The 21,628-nt window shown below is 39.0% G+C and overlaps 1 protein-coding gene across 10 annotated transcripts in view; it reads right to left on the bottom strand.

Annotated features, from left to right (window-relative positions):
• Positions 1-2,820: 2,820 nt before the first annotated feature.
• The window catches only part of kif21b (kinesin family member 21B), a 53,003-nt gene continuing 34,195 nt past the window's right edge, over positions 2,821-21,628 (bottom strand). For 6 of the 10 annotated variants that reach the window (XM_004910720.4, XM_004910721.4, XM_012970919.3 and 3 more), the window contains 11 exons: positions 20,893-21,092; positions 19,319-19,390; positions 19,079-19,192; positions 18,938-18,976; positions 17,735-17,871; positions 16,946-17,126; positions 15,680-15,844; positions 7,763-7,880; positions 7,350-7,520; positions 4,162-4,361; positions 2,821-3,921 (listed from right to left, as the gene is read on the bottom strand). In XM_004910720.4, coding sequence (XP_004910777.1) covers positions 3,822-3,921; positions 4,162-4,361; positions 7,350-7,520; positions 7,763-7,880; positions 15,680-15,844; positions 16,946-17,126; positions 17,735-17,871; positions 18,938-18,976; positions 19,079-19,192; positions 19,319-19,390; positions 20,893-21,092 — 1,497 coding nt within the window. In that variant the 3' untranslated portion in view covers positions 2,821-3,821. The remainder of the gene's footprint in view (positions 3,922-4,161; positions 4,362-7,349; positions 7,521-7,762; positions 7,881-15,679; positions 15,845-16,945; positions 17,127-17,734; positions 17,872-18,937; positions 18,977-19,078; positions 19,193-19,318; positions 19,391-20,892; positions 21,093-21,628) is intronic. The other 4 variants (XM_004910722.4, XM_004910723.4, XR_001171871.3 and 1 more) reach the window with 3 other exon arrangements.

Genomic DNA, 21,628 nt, shown 5'->3' with positions numbered 1-21,628 from the left:
TGCATGGAACTGCTGCTCCAGGACCACATACATGCGACAAGATGCACACTGAGTAACACCAGCAATCATACTGCAACTCATATTGCAACTGGGTACTTACAGTCTCCCGAGTGCAATCCCTTGTATAGTGCCTTTTAAGTTTCAAACGCCTTTTTTGTTTTAAACGCCTGCTATACACTTAAATTTACATGCAACACTTTAGATTACATGCAACACTCGTTAGCAGCTCCCAAACTCGCTGTGCAGTCAGAAACTTATTGAGGTTCAAACCAAACAGCCAAATGTCTGTTGAGAATTTACCAGATTTACTCCACCCCCTTAATTAGTATGCTCAATCAGCCAGGTAGCACTTACAAGTCACACAGCAGTTAATTGCACTTACTTTCTCCTTTCAACCAGCACTCCCAGCATGCACAGTAAACCCCAAACGCCTTTTTTGTTTTAAACGCCTGCTATACACTTAAATTTACATGCAACACTTTAGATTACATGCAACACTCGCTAGCAGCTCCCAAACTCGCTGTGCAGTCAGAAACTTATTGAGGTTCAAACCAAACAGCCAAATGTCTGTTGAGAATTTACCAGATTTACTTCACCCCCTTAATTAGTATGCTCAATCAGCCAGGTAGCACTTACAAGTCACACAGCAGTTAGTTAATTGCACTTACTTTCTCCTTTCAACCAGCACTCCCAGCATGCACAGTAAACCCCAAACGCCTTTTTTGTTTTAAACGCCTGCTATACACTTAAATTTACATGCAACACTTTAGATTACATGCAACACTCGCTAGCAGCTCCCAAACTCGCTGTGCAGTCAGAAACTGATTGAGGTTCAAAGTCAAAATTTAAAAAGCATACTGCCCAATAGTCCTCCTATTGTTTAGTAAAAACGCCACACTTTTGGCTCACCTAATCAAATATTTACTCAGTCACACTTACTTCACATTTTCTAGAACAGGCAGCCATCTCTAAAAAGGTATTCTCCCTTCCTTTCCCTCCTTGCTTCATACTGCACATGTGTTTCATTCCCTCCCCCCCATCCCCTCTGCCAGATCTGCTTCTGATTGGCTGGTGGGCATGTGTAGCTCAGAACAGCAGACAGGATCAAGTTACACACATGCTCAGAGAATAGGAAGGCTGCCGCTGGCAGCCTACAGGAAGGGAAGAGAGATTTCAGTGATGTCACTGTAGTCTTCACACTGCTGTAGGCTGCCAGCACCATATCTCAGAGAAGCAAGCAGGGATCTGGGAATTTAGATATGCAGCAAGTACTTAAAAAGAATGCCTTTAGACTGCAGTAACAGGGAAAAGCATATGGAGTGAAAAACCTGTTAAGCTTATGGGGATATGTGTCTTCCAGTGGTACAGAAAATATTGTGTGGATAAAAGGAAGAATTGATCCCACTAGGTAGCAACATTTCAGAAGCAATACCCATTTACATTTGTTAAAGGAGAACTAAACCCACAGGGCCCCTGCACAGGACTACCCATCCTGAACTGCCACAACATTGTTCTCCAAAACATCCTTTCCCCCTTTACCTGTCTTCTTAAGGTAGAGTTGTGCAGCTGGCTTAGTGGCTGCCATGTTTGGCTACCTCACTTCCACTCGTTGGTGCCGATAACAAAGAATGCTTGCTAAAGTGGTGGTTCACCTTTAAGTTAACTTTTAGTAGGTTATAGAATGGCCAGTTAGTAACTTTTCAGAATTTTTTTTTATAGTTTTTTTTAATTTTTTGGCCTTCTTCCTCTTCTTCTTTGCAGCTTTCAAATGGGGGTCACTGACCCCAAGCAGCTAAAAAAAACTATTACTCTGCGGGGCTACAATTTTATTGTTATTGTTGCTTTTTATAACTGATATTTCTATTCAGGTCCTCTTCTATTCATATACCAGTCTCTCATTCAAACCATTCCCTGCTTGCTAAGGTCATTTGGACCCTAGCAACCAGATAGCTGTTATAAAGCTGACATATTTTTGAAACATAAAGACAAAGTGAACACAAATTTATCGCTTTCATAAATGTTCCACTAAAAATCTAAGAGAGCTGGGCATTTCTTCTCTCTTAAGATTTAGTAGACTTAAGATATGGTAGATTACATGCTGAAAAATGCAAGCTTTAAGGCAAATTTCAGAAAAAAGTTTTGCAAAGTTTTGTAATTTGGAGGGAAAGCATTAGTTTTCCACTAGTTTTCCATCTTCTCATCTATCAGTGCCCTTTGTGGCCTTTTTGGTCCTACAATATAATATATGCTTATTTCTGGTGTTCTGCTTTAAAAATGTGGAATTGTACTGCTGTATATTTTCAATTTATGCAAGTTAGGTATTTTCATAATAATACTATTTGGTACTGGCATGCTCAGCAGACACAGGGTTCTGCTGTATTTTAGCTTTTATTATTTATTTTACAATAAAATATGTTTCTGTTAGATTTCTCTACACTATGAAAAATATGTAATTAAAAAAAAAAATATTTAGATTCATACATATTGTTACAAAAGTGTTGCACAAAAATTCAGATGAATTAAGAAAGCTTATATGAAAGTCAGCATAATGTTCAAAAATCTTCTTGCAGTTAAGCCAAATGAAGTAAGAAAATTGGCTGGTTTTGAAAAAGTAAAGAAAAAGAAATTGTATCATATCCTATCACAAACTTTGTTTTTTTCTCTCTATCTCTTTCACTATATATATATATATATATATACTTATTTTCTCAGTTCACAGTTTCTTGAAACTGTGTTTGTTGTTCATAAATGAATGGTAAGTCCTTTAGTCACACAAAAAACAGCGCAGCATCTAACCAAAAAAAAATACAGTCAGACCAATTAAATCTGGGAACAAGTTCCAGCTTTAATAATACATTAGATTTAACACTTGGTGCTTGCTTGTGCTTTAGACATTTCACACTTCATATACGTGATGCCTTACTGCCAGTTTCATTTAACCCCTGCACGCAAAGCAAACTGGAAAGTAGTATATATGGCATTAAATTAATGTGAAGTTCAAGAGGTAGCTATTTCAGGGATACATTTGCTTTGTCCTGGCCCATAATAAACTCCTTCCTTCAATTTGTAACTACTGCAAAAAACAGTACATCATTTATTTGCCCCACTGACTGTAAAAAGTAGCACCTTTGATTTTATTTTAAGCTGATACAATGTAGTTTATATTAATCATGGGATTCATTGGACATCTGGCAGAAGTGTTACTTGTGCAGTTTTAATAAATTTAGAGGAGAAGGGTTGTCATTTTTTGATCTGATAGTAAAGTAGCATGCTCTCAAGTACGGGGTGAATGTCAATGGGCAATGGAGCTCTAAACTCACCCCTTTTAACGCAACCACCAATCCTCTCTTGAACCATAGCTTTCTGATAATGGTCTATGCCATACCATGAGAAGTAGGCAAATAATCTTAGGCAATTACTGTTTTCTGAAGAGGTAGTTCCAGGATGCTTAGAAACAGAACTTATGATAGAGAGAAATTAGGTATATGCATCCATTAGTTCTGTAAATCATCCAGTTCTGTGTGCTTCATCTATTCGTTCTTTTTCCAGGTCTTTTCCAGCGTAGAATTCACGTAATGCCAACAATACTTCTTCCTCTTCTACTCCACATTTTCACTGTGAAGTCACTGCAACAGTAGATGTCAGGACAAGTAACTAAACCTTTTTGTTAAAGCCAGTGAGACAGTGCAGTCTTTTTTTTAACATATCTCACCTTGAATGTCTTTCCTTTTATACAGGGGTGAGTGTCTCATAATTGAAATGCAAATGAGGAAATGTTAGCAATAGGGGATGAAAGTTAAAGGTGAAAAATAAATGGAAAGTTATGGAAGGCTAGTGGCACGGCCCTTGATTGCCAGAACACGTCGAGGGAGACATGGAGTAAGACCAGGAACATAAACCCATAGCTTGACTCGGCAGTCACTAAGAGAAAGATGAAGTAAGCAAAAGACAGAGAAATAGAAAGGCTGGTATAAAAGTAATTTGGTGAAAACAATATATTAACTTGAAGATTAGCTACAGTATCAACTGAATATAACAGATACAACAGGAGAAAAAGATGTGAGTGAAAATCAACTGCATAAATAAGATTAGAAAAGGTAAAGAAACTGAGAGAAAGAGAAGAGACGTAAATCTGTCATTTAGTAATAATGGCTTCCTTACCTAGATGCAGTGAAGATGTGACGGCTATTAGAACACATCGCATTAATGGGGCTTTCGTGGCCTTTGATCTCCCCAATAGGTGTAAAGTTCTCCATGTTCCAAACCTTTAGAATGCCACCACGACATCCACTAAGCAACATTGAACGTCCCGGTACAAATCCTAAAGCACAAATCCAGTCTCTGTGTGCATTTGGCACTTGCTGCACAAAGATTAATTATAAAGTGGTTAAAAAGTTATGCTTTTTTTTTTTTATTTTGTACCATAATAGGTGGATAATTACACCTAAAGTATATTACATAAATTAATACGCAGAGGGCACTTATCATGCACATTATATACAGTAAGAAACATTTTACGCACAAGTTTTTTTGTTTACATAACAAAAGAAAACATAACGCTAAGCAACTTTTCAATATGCATGAATTAATAAATGTTTTTTAAATTATTTGAACAATTTATCAGTAGTAGTTGAAATCAGTGTTTGTTAATTCATTTGTGCTCTCTGGACCTGACTCCTTAAACAATGCCACCTAGAACAATATATTTATTCTGCAGAAAGCAGTACCTTACCTGAGTAAACAGCTCTAGAAGTTTTCTCTATTTGCTTAAGACAGTAGCTGCCATTTTAAGTAGCTTCCTGCTGCAGCTCTAGCAATTATAGCTCAGATCACACATTCCAAAGGGAGTACGGAAGGGAGTTCTTAGCATTCTTATGGGAGGGAGGAGCATGAGAGGGAAGAGAGGAGAGAACTCCACTGCCCAGGGAATTAAAGATTTTTTTGAGAGAGGAAGTCAGACACCCGAACATCATGTTTACAAAAAAGGAGACAAGAAATCCAATGTTTCTGTTGATAGAGGACTCAGCGCAGGTATTGTTAGTTCTGGCTGCTAACTCCTTCCACACAGTTTTACAAACTTGATTAAACTTTTAAAATTTCAATTTGTATAGATTTAGATCCAATTAAGATATATCCAACTATTTTTTACACCACAAGCCTCCACTGCAGACTGTGGTAGAGTGAATCCAGGCCATTTTTGCATTGTCCTGGTAATTTCTACCATTAGAATTCATTGGACTTTCTTTTCCCCCAGGGTTCTGGGTTATTGGACCATTACCCTGGTAGTGGTCTCTGCCAACTAAGGAAACCAACTTAAAAAATCTTTGTCCAAACAAACCGCAGATCTGCCCAAGTCCATACATGTGAAAACCAGACTGATGAGGTCTCTTGTTACGGAATCCGAAAACCCAGAACAAATGCCAAGGTTCCATTTTAAGCTCACTCTTCTGCCTATAACAACTGCCTTTCACTTTGGGAGGAGCCCTCTACTACTCAGATGCCACCAGGTCTTATTGTGAGAGAACCAGGGCAAGAGTTCTAGGCAAACTAGGGAACCAGTGCGTGTCTCAAGTGTAATATGGAAAGAGCAGAGCTTAGTCACGTAGAACAGGCCAAGGTCAAAAACAAACAAACAGTGAAGAACAGAATCACTATCCAGAATGTAGTCAGAACAGGCAAAATGGTCAATTCATGCAGTGAAACAGCAAGGGTCAGTGAACAGGCAGAGATCAGGAACACAGAATCAAACAAAGAACTTGTTCTTGTCTATGCAAAACAGACCTATGATGCTCAAGGGAAAATTGATCCTTGCGGCAAGCGCGACGACGGCACGCTTTGCGTAAAAATCTGAGCAGTGCTAAGGAGAACAAGGTGGTGGGCGTCCCTAGACCTACTAGACCAGCATGTATTGTTACATCTCTATTGTGGTTTGCTTATCCCAATTCATTCAAATACATTACTTTACATTACATTTACAGCACACAAACCCTTCCAGCTTTAAAGGTCAATAAAAATCATCAATAATTTAAAGTAATGTGTAGTTCATGTGACCAACTTAAATGACATAACTTATTTTTTCTGCCACACCTGCCTATGTTGTGCCCCCAATAGGAAATATAACATCTCAGTAAATACATACACTAGGACTGAACCACTGTAGACACACAGGGAGAATTATATTTTACTACACCTCCAAAGATTCTGTATAGCATTATATTGATCTAATCTAACCAAGGAACATGCAGTATGTTCCACTTTGACTTACTACATGGTGAGTACTGAACAGCCCTGACACTAACCATTATTCAAATGAGGCAACAGTTCATCATAAAACAACAACTCGCATTATTATAATGGGGTGGAGTTGCTACAATAATATTTAGATATATTGCCCCTAACCTACATCTGAAATAGTAACATAGTAACATAGTAAGTTGGGTTGAAAAAAGACATACGTCCATCAAGTTCAACCATAATGCCTATATATAACCTGCCTAACTACGAGTTGATCCAGAGGAAGGCAAAAATCCCCATCTGAAGCCTCTCTAATTTGCCGCAGAGGGGAAAAAATTCCTTCCTGACTCCAAGATGGCAATCGGACCAGTCCCTGGATCAACTTGTACTAAGAGCTATCTCCCATAACCCTGTATTCCCTCACTTGCTAAGAATCCATGCAGCCCCTTCTTAAAGTTATCTGAAATGTATCTGTTGGATTAATTTATATGAGTTAAAACTTTCAATCTTAACTTTGGTTAGGTTAATCTTTGCTTTGGTTAGGATACATTGTGAGAAAAAAAGAGGAAAGGAAATTGAAATAAGAAATATTTTTAAAATCTCAGTAGTATAGTTTTTCTTGTCAAAGGGGTGGTACAGAGAAAAAGAAACATTACTGTGCAGACTTTAAACATGTTTGTTTAATGAAGGGAAATGTGTGCATAAATGATACATGGCCACTGTTCCAAGTATGTAAAAAGTAACTACCAAATTGTCATTGTTCCTTGATATTCAAAACCCAGCTTGTAGATCACTATGAAAGACTATTCCTCATTAAAAAAATTCTACCATCAGCAGCTCTAGATGGTTTCTTATGGAGGAACTTCCATAATTTTTTGCTTAGCTAAGGTCTGGTAATCAGGACTACTTTGGGCTATGGTTAACATAGTTTTCATTGTCAACAAACCATTCATTCAGTAATTACTGTAGCCCTGTATATGGAAGAACTGTCATATTCTGAAACATTCTTCTTCTTCCCTCAGGGTTCAGTCAACAAACTCTCTTTGTATATATATTATATATATTTGTATATTTTTTATCACTAAAAGACATTACCATAGCATGCAGTTACTTGCCTGAGTGAGCTCATGTTGCTGTAGATCCCACTTTTTGATTCCATTATCTCGAGAGCCACTGCAAAGGATCCCATTCTGTACAGCCAAGCACTCAATACCATCGTAATGAGGAGGTTCCAGGTTATAAGTGGGGGGAACTGCCCCTCCCCATCCAGAATGGAGTTCAAATATCTGAGATAGAAATAATTAAAACTGGAATATTGTAGTATTTTAGTATTTATTGTTGTAAAAAAGGACTAGGCTGATAAAATTAAGAAACATTTTGCAGAACTTTTGAAAGTTAATATTATATATAAAAACACTTGACATTTTATTTTTTTATCTATTAGTGGCAACTGAAAGAAAAAAGAAGCATAAAGCTGGATAAGAAAATAGAAAGACAAAAACATGGAAGAGAAGTTGGTAACCATTACCTTGACATAGTGATCTTTAGATCCTGTGATAACAAGATCTCGTCCGTTTTGTGTGTTGCTCACTGTAAGACACATGACTGGAGCCATGTGTCCTGTTAGCTTTCCAATGGGTTGAAACCTGTAAGGGATAAGTGTAAAAGAGAAAATTATGTACTGGATTACCAAATCACATATATTTATAAGGAAATGTGTAAATTATTTACTACCCTATTGTGCATTACTAAGGACACCATTAAAGTCTCAATACAACCTCCAGTAGTTGATGGGTCTTTCATTTTTATTTATAGTGTATATGGGACATATATATATATATATCCAAAAAAAGTCCAGCAACACCGAGTTATATTCCAAAAAGATCAATCATTTACCTTGCACCCGAAGTAAGAGCTGAAGCAGAGTGCCACCCTGGGTTCGATATATATATATATATATATATATATTGTCATGATATAGGCCATTAAGGATTAATGAAGCAGGCCAAGGTATCCAAAATCTTCCCTAATGTGCCAGCAACAGATATTTAACAGGCCTCTGGTCACTAGGGTCTGGAACCAGTCATGTGTAAAGGCCTCACAACCTAGACTGCCCAGCTATAATCCCTGGCTGATAAGAGCCATGCCATGTGGGGGAGTGAAAGCCCACGTGGGGGTGACTTAGAGTTCACATTGGGACCCATCATAGGTGATGTGAAGGTCACACCATAACCCAAACTCACAAACATTTATTGTCCCAGAACCCATACCATTTATACTAGAGGTACCAAAACCTGAGTATATGTTTAATTTACTATGGCCTTTCATACAAGTCCAAACATAACTGGATTTGGGTACTCGGTTTGTCAGATAGGAATATCTGGGCAGGGGCAGGTCACACAGTAGTGATGGTTAGTCTGTATGGGACCGGTGGGATCATTTAGAATTGATTAATTTAATATCATCTTTCTATTATGTTCCCACAAGGAGTTATGGACATTTGTATCATTGGTCCAGTCCATACACAGGAGGTCATAAAACTCACACTAGGGCTGATTCACTAAGGTGCGTTAAAACGAGCGCTATTTATAGCATGTGTTTTTTGTTTTTTATCGCTTCACCAAGGAACTGTGGGAGCGAGTACAGAACCTAGACAACCGCACAGAACACCTGGAGACCGTGACTGAGGAGATCACACAACACCTCTCTTCATTGGAAGAAGAGAACAGAACCCTCAAGGAGGAAGTTCAGCAACTTCGATATCAGCAGGAGGATATCGAAAAACAGAGAGCGCAGACAGAATCTCAGGATCCGAGGGAAGAGGTAGGCCCTCAGGATCTAAATGCATACTCGCTATCCTTACTCCAATCTCTCGTCCCAGAGCTAACGACTGAAGAATGGCGTCTAGATAGAGCACATCGCTTACTATCAACAAGGGCCACCAGTCTAAAACAACCCCGGGAACTTATCCTCCGACTACACTACTTTACCGCAAAAGACAAAGTGATAATGGCAACCCGAAACCAGCACAACATCCCCTACAAGGCAGCGACCCTACAGATCTTCAATGATCTATCTCCAACTACCTTAGCCAAAAGAAGGGCCCTCAGACCAGTCACCACTATGCTCCGAGAACAACGAATCCCTTACTGATGGGGATTCCCATTTCCCCTAACCACAATCCTCAATGGCACCCAATACTCCATCAGAGACCCAGCGGAAGGCACAGCCCTCCTGAAAAGACTGGGCCTGAAAAACCGCCCCACATCACCTAGAGCCTCCACACTCGCTCCCTTTCGCCCAATGGAGTGGACCCAAGAAATACCACCTCGCCAGGCCTCACCATGGTCCTCAAGCTCCTAGCTCCGCAAAGGGTTCCCCATCCCCGAAAGCACAAAGACAGATCTGAAAGGGGAAACCCCATTACCATTGTCTAATCTGCAGGTAAATGCCAGAGACACTGACCATAGAGCTCTCTGCCGGATGGTACGGAATTACAACCCATTGCCATCAGATGCCTACCCATGCCACCCCACCGAAAGGTATGGCGCTCCCTTTATCAGGAGCCAATTGGAAAAACATCCAAGCTCCATCGATTTCTTCTCTGCGAAATCACGCAATGTTATTTTCTTGGTTTACTTTTGTTCTTGTAAATATGTTCTATCTATAGAAGCCGGGGGTCCTTAAACTACTTGAAAATAGAGGGAAAGCATACAATAGCTATTACCTAACTATAGATCATGGTTAAAATTGTTACTTTTAATGTGAAGGGTCTAATTAATTCACAAAAATTGCCCACTCCAAATTCATAGGGCGCTATATAATCCTACAAGGACAAATCAATTCCACCCTCACCCTCATGGCTCCCAACAACGGCTAGACTATATGCTGATAAATCACGAAACATTGACATTGCTGAAACAAGCGATTATACACCAGATTACCTGGTCTGACTATGCTCCCCCCATAAACTCTTTCAATGGAGACTCAACGAGTCTCTCCTAACTATCCCAAATAGAGACAGGCCTCACAGATTTCTACACTAGAAATAAAAACTCATTATCATCACCATTCATAGTCTGGGAGGCTCATAAAGCCTGGGTGAGAGGCGAGATGATAGCAATTGCCACAAACCTAAAAAAAAATGGTACCCAACACTGAATCACCCTAACCCAACAGTTGAAAAGAGCAGAAAAAGTACAACCAGAAACCCACCATAACCAGATTAGCAACAATTACCTCACTAAGAACACAACTAAAGGACCTATCCATTAGGCAAGCAGAAAAGGCAATCACATACACACGCCAAAGGTATTATGAATATGGCAACAAAGCCCACACCCTTCAAGCACGCAAATTACGGGACCAACAGATGCAAAGAGCCATCCTAGCCATCCGCAACAAACAGGGAGCCACAGTATATACTAGAGATCAGATAACCAAAGTCTTTTGAGACTACTACAATACCCTCTACAACAGGGGTCGGGAACCTTTTTGGCTGAGAGAGCCATAAACACCACATATTTTAAAATGTAATTCCGTGAGAGCCAATGCAATATGTTTGGATGTGGGGCAAGGTAGGGTGGGTGCCAAGGATGCCGGATGCGATGCGGAGGAGGGCGTGGCCTGCGCTCGGCAGATAGAAGACGCGTTTTAAGGCTTAGAACACGTGTTCTATCTGCTGGGCGCAGGGGCAAGGTAGGGTGGGTGTCAAGGATGCCGGATGTGATGCGGAGAAGGGCGTAGCCTGCGCTCGGCGGATAGAAGACGTGTTCTAAGGCATAGAAGACGTGTTCTAAGGCATAGAACATGTCATCTATCCACCAAGCGCAGGCCACGCCCCCCATTTTTTTTTTTATTAAAGATTTGGCAGAGAGCCAGATTCAGCCATCAAAAGAGCCACATCTGGCTCCCGAGCCATAGGTTCCCTACCCCTGCTCTACAACCTACCACCGCTCCCACCAAAAACATCGCAAACCATAAAACAGTCAATCCAAAACTTCCTCAACCCTGCCACTCTCCCCAGATTCCCCAAGAAAGCACTGTCACATCTCAATGAGCCCATAACAGATGAGGAACTGAAACAGATGCTTAAATTCACCACAAATAAAAAGGCCCCTGGTCCAGATGGCCTCACCTACCTATATTACAAAACATTTTACGACACTTTAAGCCCCCACCTATTAGAGATACTTAATTTGACACTACAGGGGGCAGCACTGCCTGACTCAATGCTATTCTCACATATCACCCTACTCTTAAAAGATGGGAAAGACCCCCAGTGCTGCTCTAGCTATCGACCAATTACACTATTAAATACAGACAAAAAGATACTCAGCAAAATATTAGCCAACCGACTAACTAATTTCATGCCCAACCTGATAGACCAAGATCAAGTGGGATTTATAACAGGACGACAGGCAGGTGACAATACAAGAAAAGTAATAGACTTGATCGATATAGCTAACACGGCCAAAACCCCACTTCAGCTTAGATGCTGAAAAAGCATTCGACCTATTGAATTGGACGTATATGAATACAATATTAGACTTAATGGGACTCAAGGTCCCTTTCTGCACGGCAGTATCAGCACCGTATTCACGCCCAACTGCAGCAGTTAAAATTGAGGGAAGGCTGTCTCAACCCATAAAAATAGCCAACTGGCCAAGGCAGGGCTGCCCCCTGTCACCCCTAATTTATGCTCTTACAATAGAATCATTAGCGACAGTAATTAGAAAATCACTAGACATAATAGGAATCCCATATAAAGGAAGGGAATATAAAACATCCCTCTTAGCAGACAATATACTCCCTCCCAAACCTACACGCAGTACTAGACAAATATAGCAAACTATCCAATCATAAAGTCAATCAAGACAAGTCTGAGGCATTACCAATCAATTTACCCCAGGCACAGGTAAAACTACTTAAACTTAATTTCAACTACAACTGGAAAAAAGACTCTATCAGATATCTTGGAATACATCTCACACCCAATCATGCCTCTCTATACAAAGAAAATTACGCTCCCCTCATAACTAAGACACTTAAAGATCTAACAAATGGGATCCCTACACACTATCATGGCTAGGCAGAATTGCTACAGTTAGATGGTTACTCTACCTAGGCTTCTTTACTCTCATAAAATCCTAAGCTCCCCCATTTCATGCGGGGGCCTAGGTGCCCCTGATATACATAAATATTACTTGGCATCTTACCTACGACAAGCTACAGCATGGTCGGACAGGGTACACTGTGGGAAATGGGTGACTATAGAAAATGACAATGTACAGCCATACAATATCTCCTCACTGCTATGGAATACTAATATACCCCCAGACATTAATGGAAAGCTCCTAAATTCCATAAAACTGACTCTCTCCATATGGAAACAGACAAAAGCTCACCACAACTTTATACAGAAACCATATAGGCTAGCCCCAGTATTCGGAAGCCCAATCTTCCCGCCGGGCGTGGTAAAACTATACGCTAAACCTTGGAAACACATTGGCCTAACACAACTCAGGGACTTCTATGATGCTCTAACCATTCCAAGATCTCCAGACAAAATTTGGTATCACCAGTAGTTTGTCATACCAATACATCCAGATCCACCATTTCATACAGCAACTAGGTGGAACTCAACTACCACTAGAGCGGTCTCCATTTGACTCAGTATCCAGTATATATTGCTCACTTACCATCCCCCTAGAGAAAGACTTTGTCAAACACAACTATATGCTTAAATGGGAACATATCGTAGAAAAGGAACTACCACTCACCACATGGAATAAGATATGGGACAATCTTAGAAAAGCTTCAGCCTGCGTTATATATAAAGAAACAAACTACAAAATCTTAATGCACTGGTATATGACCCTGGTAAGGCTACATGCCATATACCCAAACACACCTCCCACATGCTGGAGACAATGCAGAGAAGAGGGTACAATAGACCACATATTCTGGAAATGCTCAGCCATAAGAGAATACTGGAAAATGGTGTCAACTCTCTTGGAACCATTATTAGGGAGCCTACAGCCGGACCCCCTGATATTCCTATTGGGCATACCATTTCCAAAAACCAAAAATCATCTGCAGAAACTAGCCAACCTAATATTAACAGCAGCTTAGAGACTAATTGCTCGACACTGGAAGAAAATAACTCCCCCAACAAAAATGGAACTAGAAGCTGCAATTTGGGACATACGCCGAATGGAATATATAGCAGCCCTCCATGGGGCTTACTATACCCACTAGCTGGACAAACATTTCAGATCCCTCAGCCTGAATAGAGAAACGACCACAAAGACACAAACAAATAAGAGTGACCCACCCACAACCAACACTCTCTTCAATAGACCGCCTATAGGCAAAGTAGAAATGGACCCCCGGACCCACTTATTAATCTAAATATTTGATACTTGATATCCTATATTTTGGCAATGTAGATGCTATTTTTATTTTTCCCCCTTTTTTCTTCTCTTTTCTATCTCCCCCTTCCCCCTAAGCCCCCCTCTTTCTTTATTTCCTAACTAAGCAATCCACAGAATTGTGACTATCTGTATAATCTGTTAAAAATCTAAATAAAGAGTTAAAAAAAAAAATTATTGCGTCTAATTTTTTGCGTCTAACGCACGATTCATTAAAAGGATACTTGCGTTAATTTGGACGCGATGCTGTTTGCGTTATTTAAGTCACAAAGACTATTTTCGTGCGCTAATTAACACAGAGCGCACAAATTGTCACCGCGTGCGAAAAAACGAATGCCATATTAGCCATACACGCCATTACTTTCTACAACTACTGTTCTGAAAATGACCATTTCCCTGCAAACTGGAGGATGCATCACTCTAGGGCCAACACATACTTGCATAAATCTGCAAAGTCCATATTGTGTTGCCAAGAGCTCATGAACTGTACTTTTCTATAATTACCACCTGCCACAAGTAGGTGTTAATTTTCACACAGACTAATGCGATACTTAGTATAAGTGTTTGTGAATCATGCGTTAGTATTATTTCTGCACGCTAATTAACGCAATGTGGCAAAATTAACGCATTCGGTTGCACGCTATTTAACACACACGATATGTGACTTAACGCATGCGATAATACTTTAGCAAATCATGCGTTTTTTTGCACGTCAATTTTAATGTAAAAAAGCATTGCGATAAGCGTTATAGCACTTTAGTGAATCAACCCTACTGTGTCTTGTTAATGGTGACACCCCTTGCATTCCTGATGGAGGGGGGAGTGTCCAGTTACCTGATCCCCTGCAAACTGGGATAAATAGTCAGCTCTTCTGACTATACTTTGATATACTTTGGAGGACCAATTTCTATTGGAAGTTTATCCTGTGGTTTCCCCTTGCCTCCAGGGCTAGAAGGACTTTGATTTGTATAGTATAGGACTTTTTCCCTTTTATTTTAAAACTGTTTGTACTTATTTTATTGTATGTCCTTTTTGTAACATCTTGTTTTACATATGCACTGTTATACCTTTTATAATATTAAATATAATATTTAATAAGTTTGTCCTTGATGCTCTAAAACGTACCTATCCTCCGAGTGTGTAACTGTGTTGTGTGCCTTAGCTCTCTGCATGCTGTATGCTGATTAACCCTTTTACTGCTGGTAAGGAGAGTGTGTGTGTCAGTTCCTTACATTACCCCTTTCTCTACTAGTGTGCTTGGCATCTCTCATTGCTAGTGTAAGAAGTATGAGAGTGGTGGCAGCAAGTAGTGGATGAGTTGTGAGTGTTGGCTGGTCTTTTGGGGTGCTGTGACGCTAGTCTGACCTGTGTGCCAGGTGTGTGAGACTGAGCAGGGGACCCTCTAGACAGCAATTTTCTGGATGTTAATGGAAGAATATTGTAAGATGCAAAAAACAATGTAAAGCTGGCAATACACTAAAGGATCTGTTCATTTGGCCCGGTCGTCATACAAGCAGATTTTTCCCTGATATGCACACCTTGAGGCCAAATGATCAGAGTACTGTAAATTGACGGGATGCTTCTCACCCCAATGGGATTTTAAACATGCACGATTGACATTTGCCCAATTTTGGCAGGCCCATCTGAGGGCCCCATACATGGGCAGATAAGCAGCTGACTGTCCATTGGCAGCTCTTATCAGCCCGTGTATGGCAACCATATAAAAGCTATGAAGGAAATAAAATCAGGGCAGACATTTTTGGCCTGAGTTCAGGTCAGGGCTGACCTCAAGACAAAAAAGTGTTAGGGAACAATGATACAATTTCTTATTTTTCAAGGCTAAGACAAAACCAAGTGCACAAAAATTTGTTTTTAATTGTTTTTGATATAGAGTGATTTTAAGTATTACATGACTTGTGTGCAAACATACTTGATAGCATATTTGGAGAAGAATATTAGAAATAAGTGCTTATAAATACTATAAAAAAGAGCTTAAAAAAATACAAACACACCTGCTTAGGTCCCAAGCTCTCACTGCATTGCCGGCTGCTGCATAGAGGATTGTGCCATCAGGATTTAAAGTTATTTGATTAATTTGCAACTCTGCCTGAGTGCTGCTTCCTGAGCGGAAACCTAGCCCAGAGCAGATATCTCCTGACATTACCTGGCCTGATGACCTAATAGAGAAATAACTGAGTTATCAGAAAGCAAAAAAGAATACAATGATGAAAACATATTCTCTCTGTACAGGCAGGGCAGAAAAAGGATTTTCTTTGGCTGGAAGTCTTAAAAGACATTTACATCTGCAGACAGCACTTGTGCTTGGTAAAGTTCATGAATAATGAAGAATGCAGGCTTACACAGGCAGAACTTTGATAAAAAGGTCTGCTAGGATTGAGCACTATGGTTACGCTGAGCTCAGGAGAGGAGGTTAGGAGGAAAAAACATTTTTTCCAGCAGAGTGCACAGCTAGAGCAGAACTTCTAGGGAAACCAGCTATGCCATCTCTTTATTGGCTGCTATACTAAAGGGTGTGTTTAGTGATTATAGGTATGCTGCAGACTTACTATTAACTTTTGAACAATAGGAGTGGCAGGTATTTCAAAGAGGTTGTTCAACTGATTACGTTTGTGTGTGTTTGTAGAGGTAATAACCATGCTGGCATAATTATATTTTTCTGTACAGCATGAAAAAAACCTTAGAGAGTCTTGACGTGAAGAGTTCAATTTACAGCCACATCAAACTGTCTATGTCCCTAATAATATATGACACCAACTATGGCCTTGTCTAGCTATCTACTAGGGTGTATAATGAAATATGAAGATTGTGGTCATTCAGCCTAGAGATGAGCTGAATGTAGGGGGAAAATGCTAAAAAAATTATATATATATATATATATATATATATATATAATTTTTTTTTTTTTACATTTACTGCTATATTCGTTATACTTATGTGTAGAATTAATGTGTATAGTGCTGTGTACAGTGCTGTAAATACAAATAAAACTGTATGCAATGTATTTATGTATACCTTTATGTATACATAAATACATCATATACATTTATCTACAATTTTGGTTCAACAGTTACAGATGGAAAAAATGAAAGTATAAAGGACCCTTATCAGTAGTATGAATTACATCTGTTTGCTGTGTTTAATAGAAACAAGATTATATTTATCTAGGTAGGGGGAACGTGACTCCTTGTATTGCCCTAAATTCCACCCAGTTTTAGCCCTGTCTACAGCTGTTTTGTATTTAATAAAGAAGCACTCACAACAATGTCCTCACACAGCGAGCACTGTCACGGATATCCCATACTCGCACACAAGAAGCAGATGCTGTGAGAACTAGCCCAGAGTTTGGGCAATGTTTCAGAGATACAACGTTATGGGGATGGTTGCGAAGGGATGCAATTTCCTGCCCTGTTACCAGATTCCAGAGTTTGCATGTGCGATCTAAGAAGGTAAACAAAGACATTACTAACGTATAATTTTACCCTTTGAATGATACAGTTACACAGAGGTGTACAAATATCTCAGATTACATCATATCTGCCTCATAATTACCCCATCCTGACCAGTTTAGTTCTCTCTGAATATTTCCTTTTACAGTCAGGAAAGGACCTTCCTGATGCCAACCCCCCTTCACACCCCTTGTGCTTCTACAGGGGCAAGAAGAGGAACATCACCAGGGTAGACTACATTAGAAAACACACATCTCTGGCTTAAAACAACTGAATTTCAGCACTTTAAGTTACAAGTATTTATGAGTAGAATAGCTCATGGGCACTGCCATCATAGGCCAGGTTCTCACCTTGCCTCATGGCAGTAGTGCCTCTGATCCCAATTCCCTTCTAATTTCACAGATGAGGATTTGAGGGCCTGGGGTAAAAATTACTAATGACTGAGATGGAAACACGGACACTGCATTATAATGTTCTATTGGTGTCCTCTTCCTAACATTTACCATAAACCTACCATACCCAGTTACCCTTTTCATGTCTATTTCTCCTGAAAGCACAAATATTTTCACTTTTTTTTTTGTCAAAAAAAAAAACCCTTACCTTTAGATCCTGTAAAGAGGAGCTCATCTGTAGCTTCAACACAAAGAACTGGCTTTGTATGTCCCTCAGCAATTGCAACACACTGCAAAGGAGCTGTCCTCATGCTCTTTAGCCCTCCAAATTGACTTATTATGCCCCTGTTTAACAGATTTTAAAATATGAAATAAGCAAATAATGCTCACGTTTGTTTATATTTAAGCAAAATCTAGATAATCTCACACATATATCAATAATTACACTAAACTGCAAATTAGTATATTAGGTTGAAAAATGACACACAACCATCACCCAATTTTTTTATCTAAATAAAATGTGCCTAACTGCTAGTAGACCCAGAAGATGGTGAAAAACTCATTTGAAAGCATATCCAATATTGCTCAAAAAGGGAGAACAATCCTTCATGACTCTCAGTGGGCAATAGGACCAATATGTGGACCAAACGTGTGCTGTGTTTTTCTAATGCAGCTGGACAGTTTTTTATTACTATGAAGGAAGCTCTGTAGGATTTCATTAGATTATAAAGGGAAAAAGGTCACAATTCAGGCTGTCACATTGAGCAAATGGAGAATAACTGCTATTGAGGTGTATTTCTCAACAGCAAATACTGAAACATAAAGAAAATATCCCCTATTTTATATAATCACATACACAATGCCCCCTTGTGACAGCAATGATGCTCACATTTTGGTAAAAAACACTGCACTGTGGATTGCATCATCCCTTTTGTGACCACAATGACACCATAATTCTGGAAGAAAACACTGCATTGTGGAAAAAAAAACATGGAGGTTCCGCCCACAATTGCACTTTGCTTACTGCACTTGTGGGCATATATGTGCCCTCCAATGAGTACTCCAGAACTACTACTTGTAAGGGCCTGTGTATGTGTTTGTCCTCCCAAAAGGTGGAGTACTATCTGTTATATTGGACTGATTAAAGAAGAGTTTAGCTTTTATTGGAGCTTAAAGAATATAAACATCGTTTTGGAATGATGTGTTCGTCCATGTTATTTGTTTGGAAATGAGGGCTGCATATTACATGTACTGCTTTGCTAGGTAAAGTTTTGAAATAGTTTTTGTCTTTGCATCAAGTGTGAATTTGATGTACATGGAAACTAAAATCTGGCTAGTAGTTATCTAGTTTACAGAAAGAAGATAGCTTGTATAAGCACAGGAAGGGTAGTAAGCACAGGTAATACAATACCTGGAGACATCTGAGAAAGAGCTGTCACTCTCATCAGACCTAAAGACAGAGTGCAGAGTTAGCTAGGAAAGGTCAGAAAATGTTATAGAAAGAGATACAAAGGGACTGTGATTTTTATTTAGCCTAATAGAAACTTCTTACTTATCCAGTGCAGTGCCTGAACTCTGACTGCTTGTTAGCCGAGAAAAGACATTTTTATCATTACGAGGGCGCATAGGGGGAGATGATGGAGGTGTTAGGTTTGAGTCTGAAGCCCTGAAATAAAAACATATTGACAATGGCAGTAATCAAATATAGTAATGCCCAAAAAAAGCAATAAAAAGTCTATAGTTTATCCTTCTAGATAAACATTATTTTGGCTTATCTTTAAGATTTTTTTACCTTGGCTGTCCTCTGTCATATGATTTTCTGCGTGTCACAGGGGATGTGTTGAAACCTCTGGATTGTCTCGGACTAAATGTATGTAACAGCACAGTTAGAAGTTGTCCTAAAATGTTAACTTTAAATTCAATAAATTATATCTACATTTAATAACTTACATTGCTACACAAAATTCCTTACTTGATAAATTCTTTAAAGGAGAAGGAAAGGCTAAGTCACTTGGGGGTGCCTATAATTTTGGCACCCCCAAGTGACTTTAATGGCTTACCTTTTACCCTTGGCTGGTGCCCCTGTTAGGAGAAAACCGCATCAGTACCTGCAGCTAGCACTTCCTTCTTCCTTGTTCCTCTTGCTGGCAAAAACCTGGGGCCGGCACATGTGCAGTAGAGTGAAAAGCCGACTTTTTTGTTAAAGTTCCACTCTACTGCACATGCGCAAGCGTGAAGAAGGAAGAGGAAATCCAGCACGCAGCTACCCCGGGCTGGTGCGGTTTTCTCCTAACAGGGGATTAAAATCACTTGGGGGTGTCTAACATTTTGGCACCCCCAAGTAACTTAAAATTATGAATCTTAGTGCAATACTTCAAAAGCATGCACGTATTTAAAATCAACCACTGTTTATATAATATACATTGATATTCCCATAATTTACATAGTCTTACATTGTTTATACATAATGGAAGCATAACTGATATGACAAAATATTGTTGCAAATGAACTTGAAAATATTGTTTAATATTTTTAAAACAATAAATATTTTAGAAAATATTAAACTTAATTTAAACAAGCTAAATTTAAACATAAATATTTTCATAAAATATTAAAACTGTTATTGCTGTAACATTAAAAATACCTAAAATCAATTGTTAGAAATATTTTAAGCAAGTGTATTAATTAATTTCAATTTTAAACTTTCTTCAACACAGAGGGATACCCAGGAAGAGAATAGCAATGGATTTATAGGGCCCATTTATCAATGTACGATTGGGTCCGAATACAAAAAAATTGTCTTTTTTTCTAAGTTTCAGAACTGTGCGTATTTTCTGCAATTTTCATTAACTTTTGTGACTTTTTCGTACTTTGCAACAATTTGCGACAACTTTATATTGTGTAGAATATAAATGTCACAATATGGTGCTGATTAGTAAGAACATGGCAGTTCCAAAACCGGTCCAGTTAGCATGAGAATATAATAATCAGTCCTATAGAATCAGCTTATACGACAGGCAAACCTCATTTTCTGCTTGATATTTTGCAACAACACTTAGACACCTCAAACAAAATCCAAGATGGGGAGCTCCTGTGACAACTTTGAAGGCTTGAATCATTACTACTATAGAGATGCGGAACTTTAGGCTGGTGCAACAAGTTCAGTATATAAAATATGGCATTTCTAGCTATATGCATTTTTAGGGTTTAGTTCTTCTTTAATTGTGTGCAACAGTTTTTGTATTTTTTTCAGTTTAAGATCAACAACACAGAAATAAGGTTTGACCTCTTCTGTCATGACACTTTTATATCACTTTCATTATAATGTAATGATAAGGCAATTATAAAATGTACGATAACACTTACAATGTATTACCACGTATTGGAAGAGTAAGGCTGTGTGATGCTCTGCCCCGCAAACCACTCGGAGAGAATCCCCCAACATCTTCTAGGATGTCAGTTAATGATGCTAAGGATTTGGTGATGTTTCTAGTGGAAGCTTCAAGCAGCGGACTCAAAGACTCAGCAGACACGGCCTTCACTTGCCATGAAAGCCGTGGTTCCCCCTGTCAGTTCAAGCAACTCTTATTACATGGATGCCAGTAGTACATCATGAATACATATTATTATTGCATTATTTTACCCATCTGTCTTTCTATCTATATTCTTTCTTGGCTAACAACATATATCAAAAGGAATATAAAATATAAGTAGCACTAGTTTCTTTCTTAGGATAAACGTCTGCCCCTTGATGTATTTTAAGAAAATTATTTAAGACAAGCATGTGTTTTGGCAAGATGTGTTTTGAAGTCTGAATATGTAAATAGTATGAGTACAGAGAGGGCAAAAAGGGATTGAAAGACAGCAAAGAGGAGCAAAGTGTAAGTGGTTCAAAATAACGCAATAGTGAAAACAGGTAGAAGGTGTGACGGATTTAAAAAAAAAAGAAATTGTGTGTTTATTTACTTGTGGACCATTATTCACTGTACAAGCATGGCACCTGTTCGCCAGAATGCTCAGAACCTGGGGCTTTCTAGATAGGAGATTTTTCCATAGTTTAGATCTCCATACTTTAATTCTACAAAAAAAAAAATGATTTTTT

This window comes from Xenopus tropicalis, chromosome 2, assembly GCF_000004195.4.
Source record: "Xenopus tropicalis strain Nigerian chromosome 2, UCB_Xtro_10.0, whole genome shotgun sequence".
NCBI lineage: Eukaryota > Metazoa > Chordata > Amphibia > Anura > Pipidae > Xenopus > Xenopus tropicalis.
This window is presented reverse-complemented; position numbering and strand designations above follow the sequence as displayed.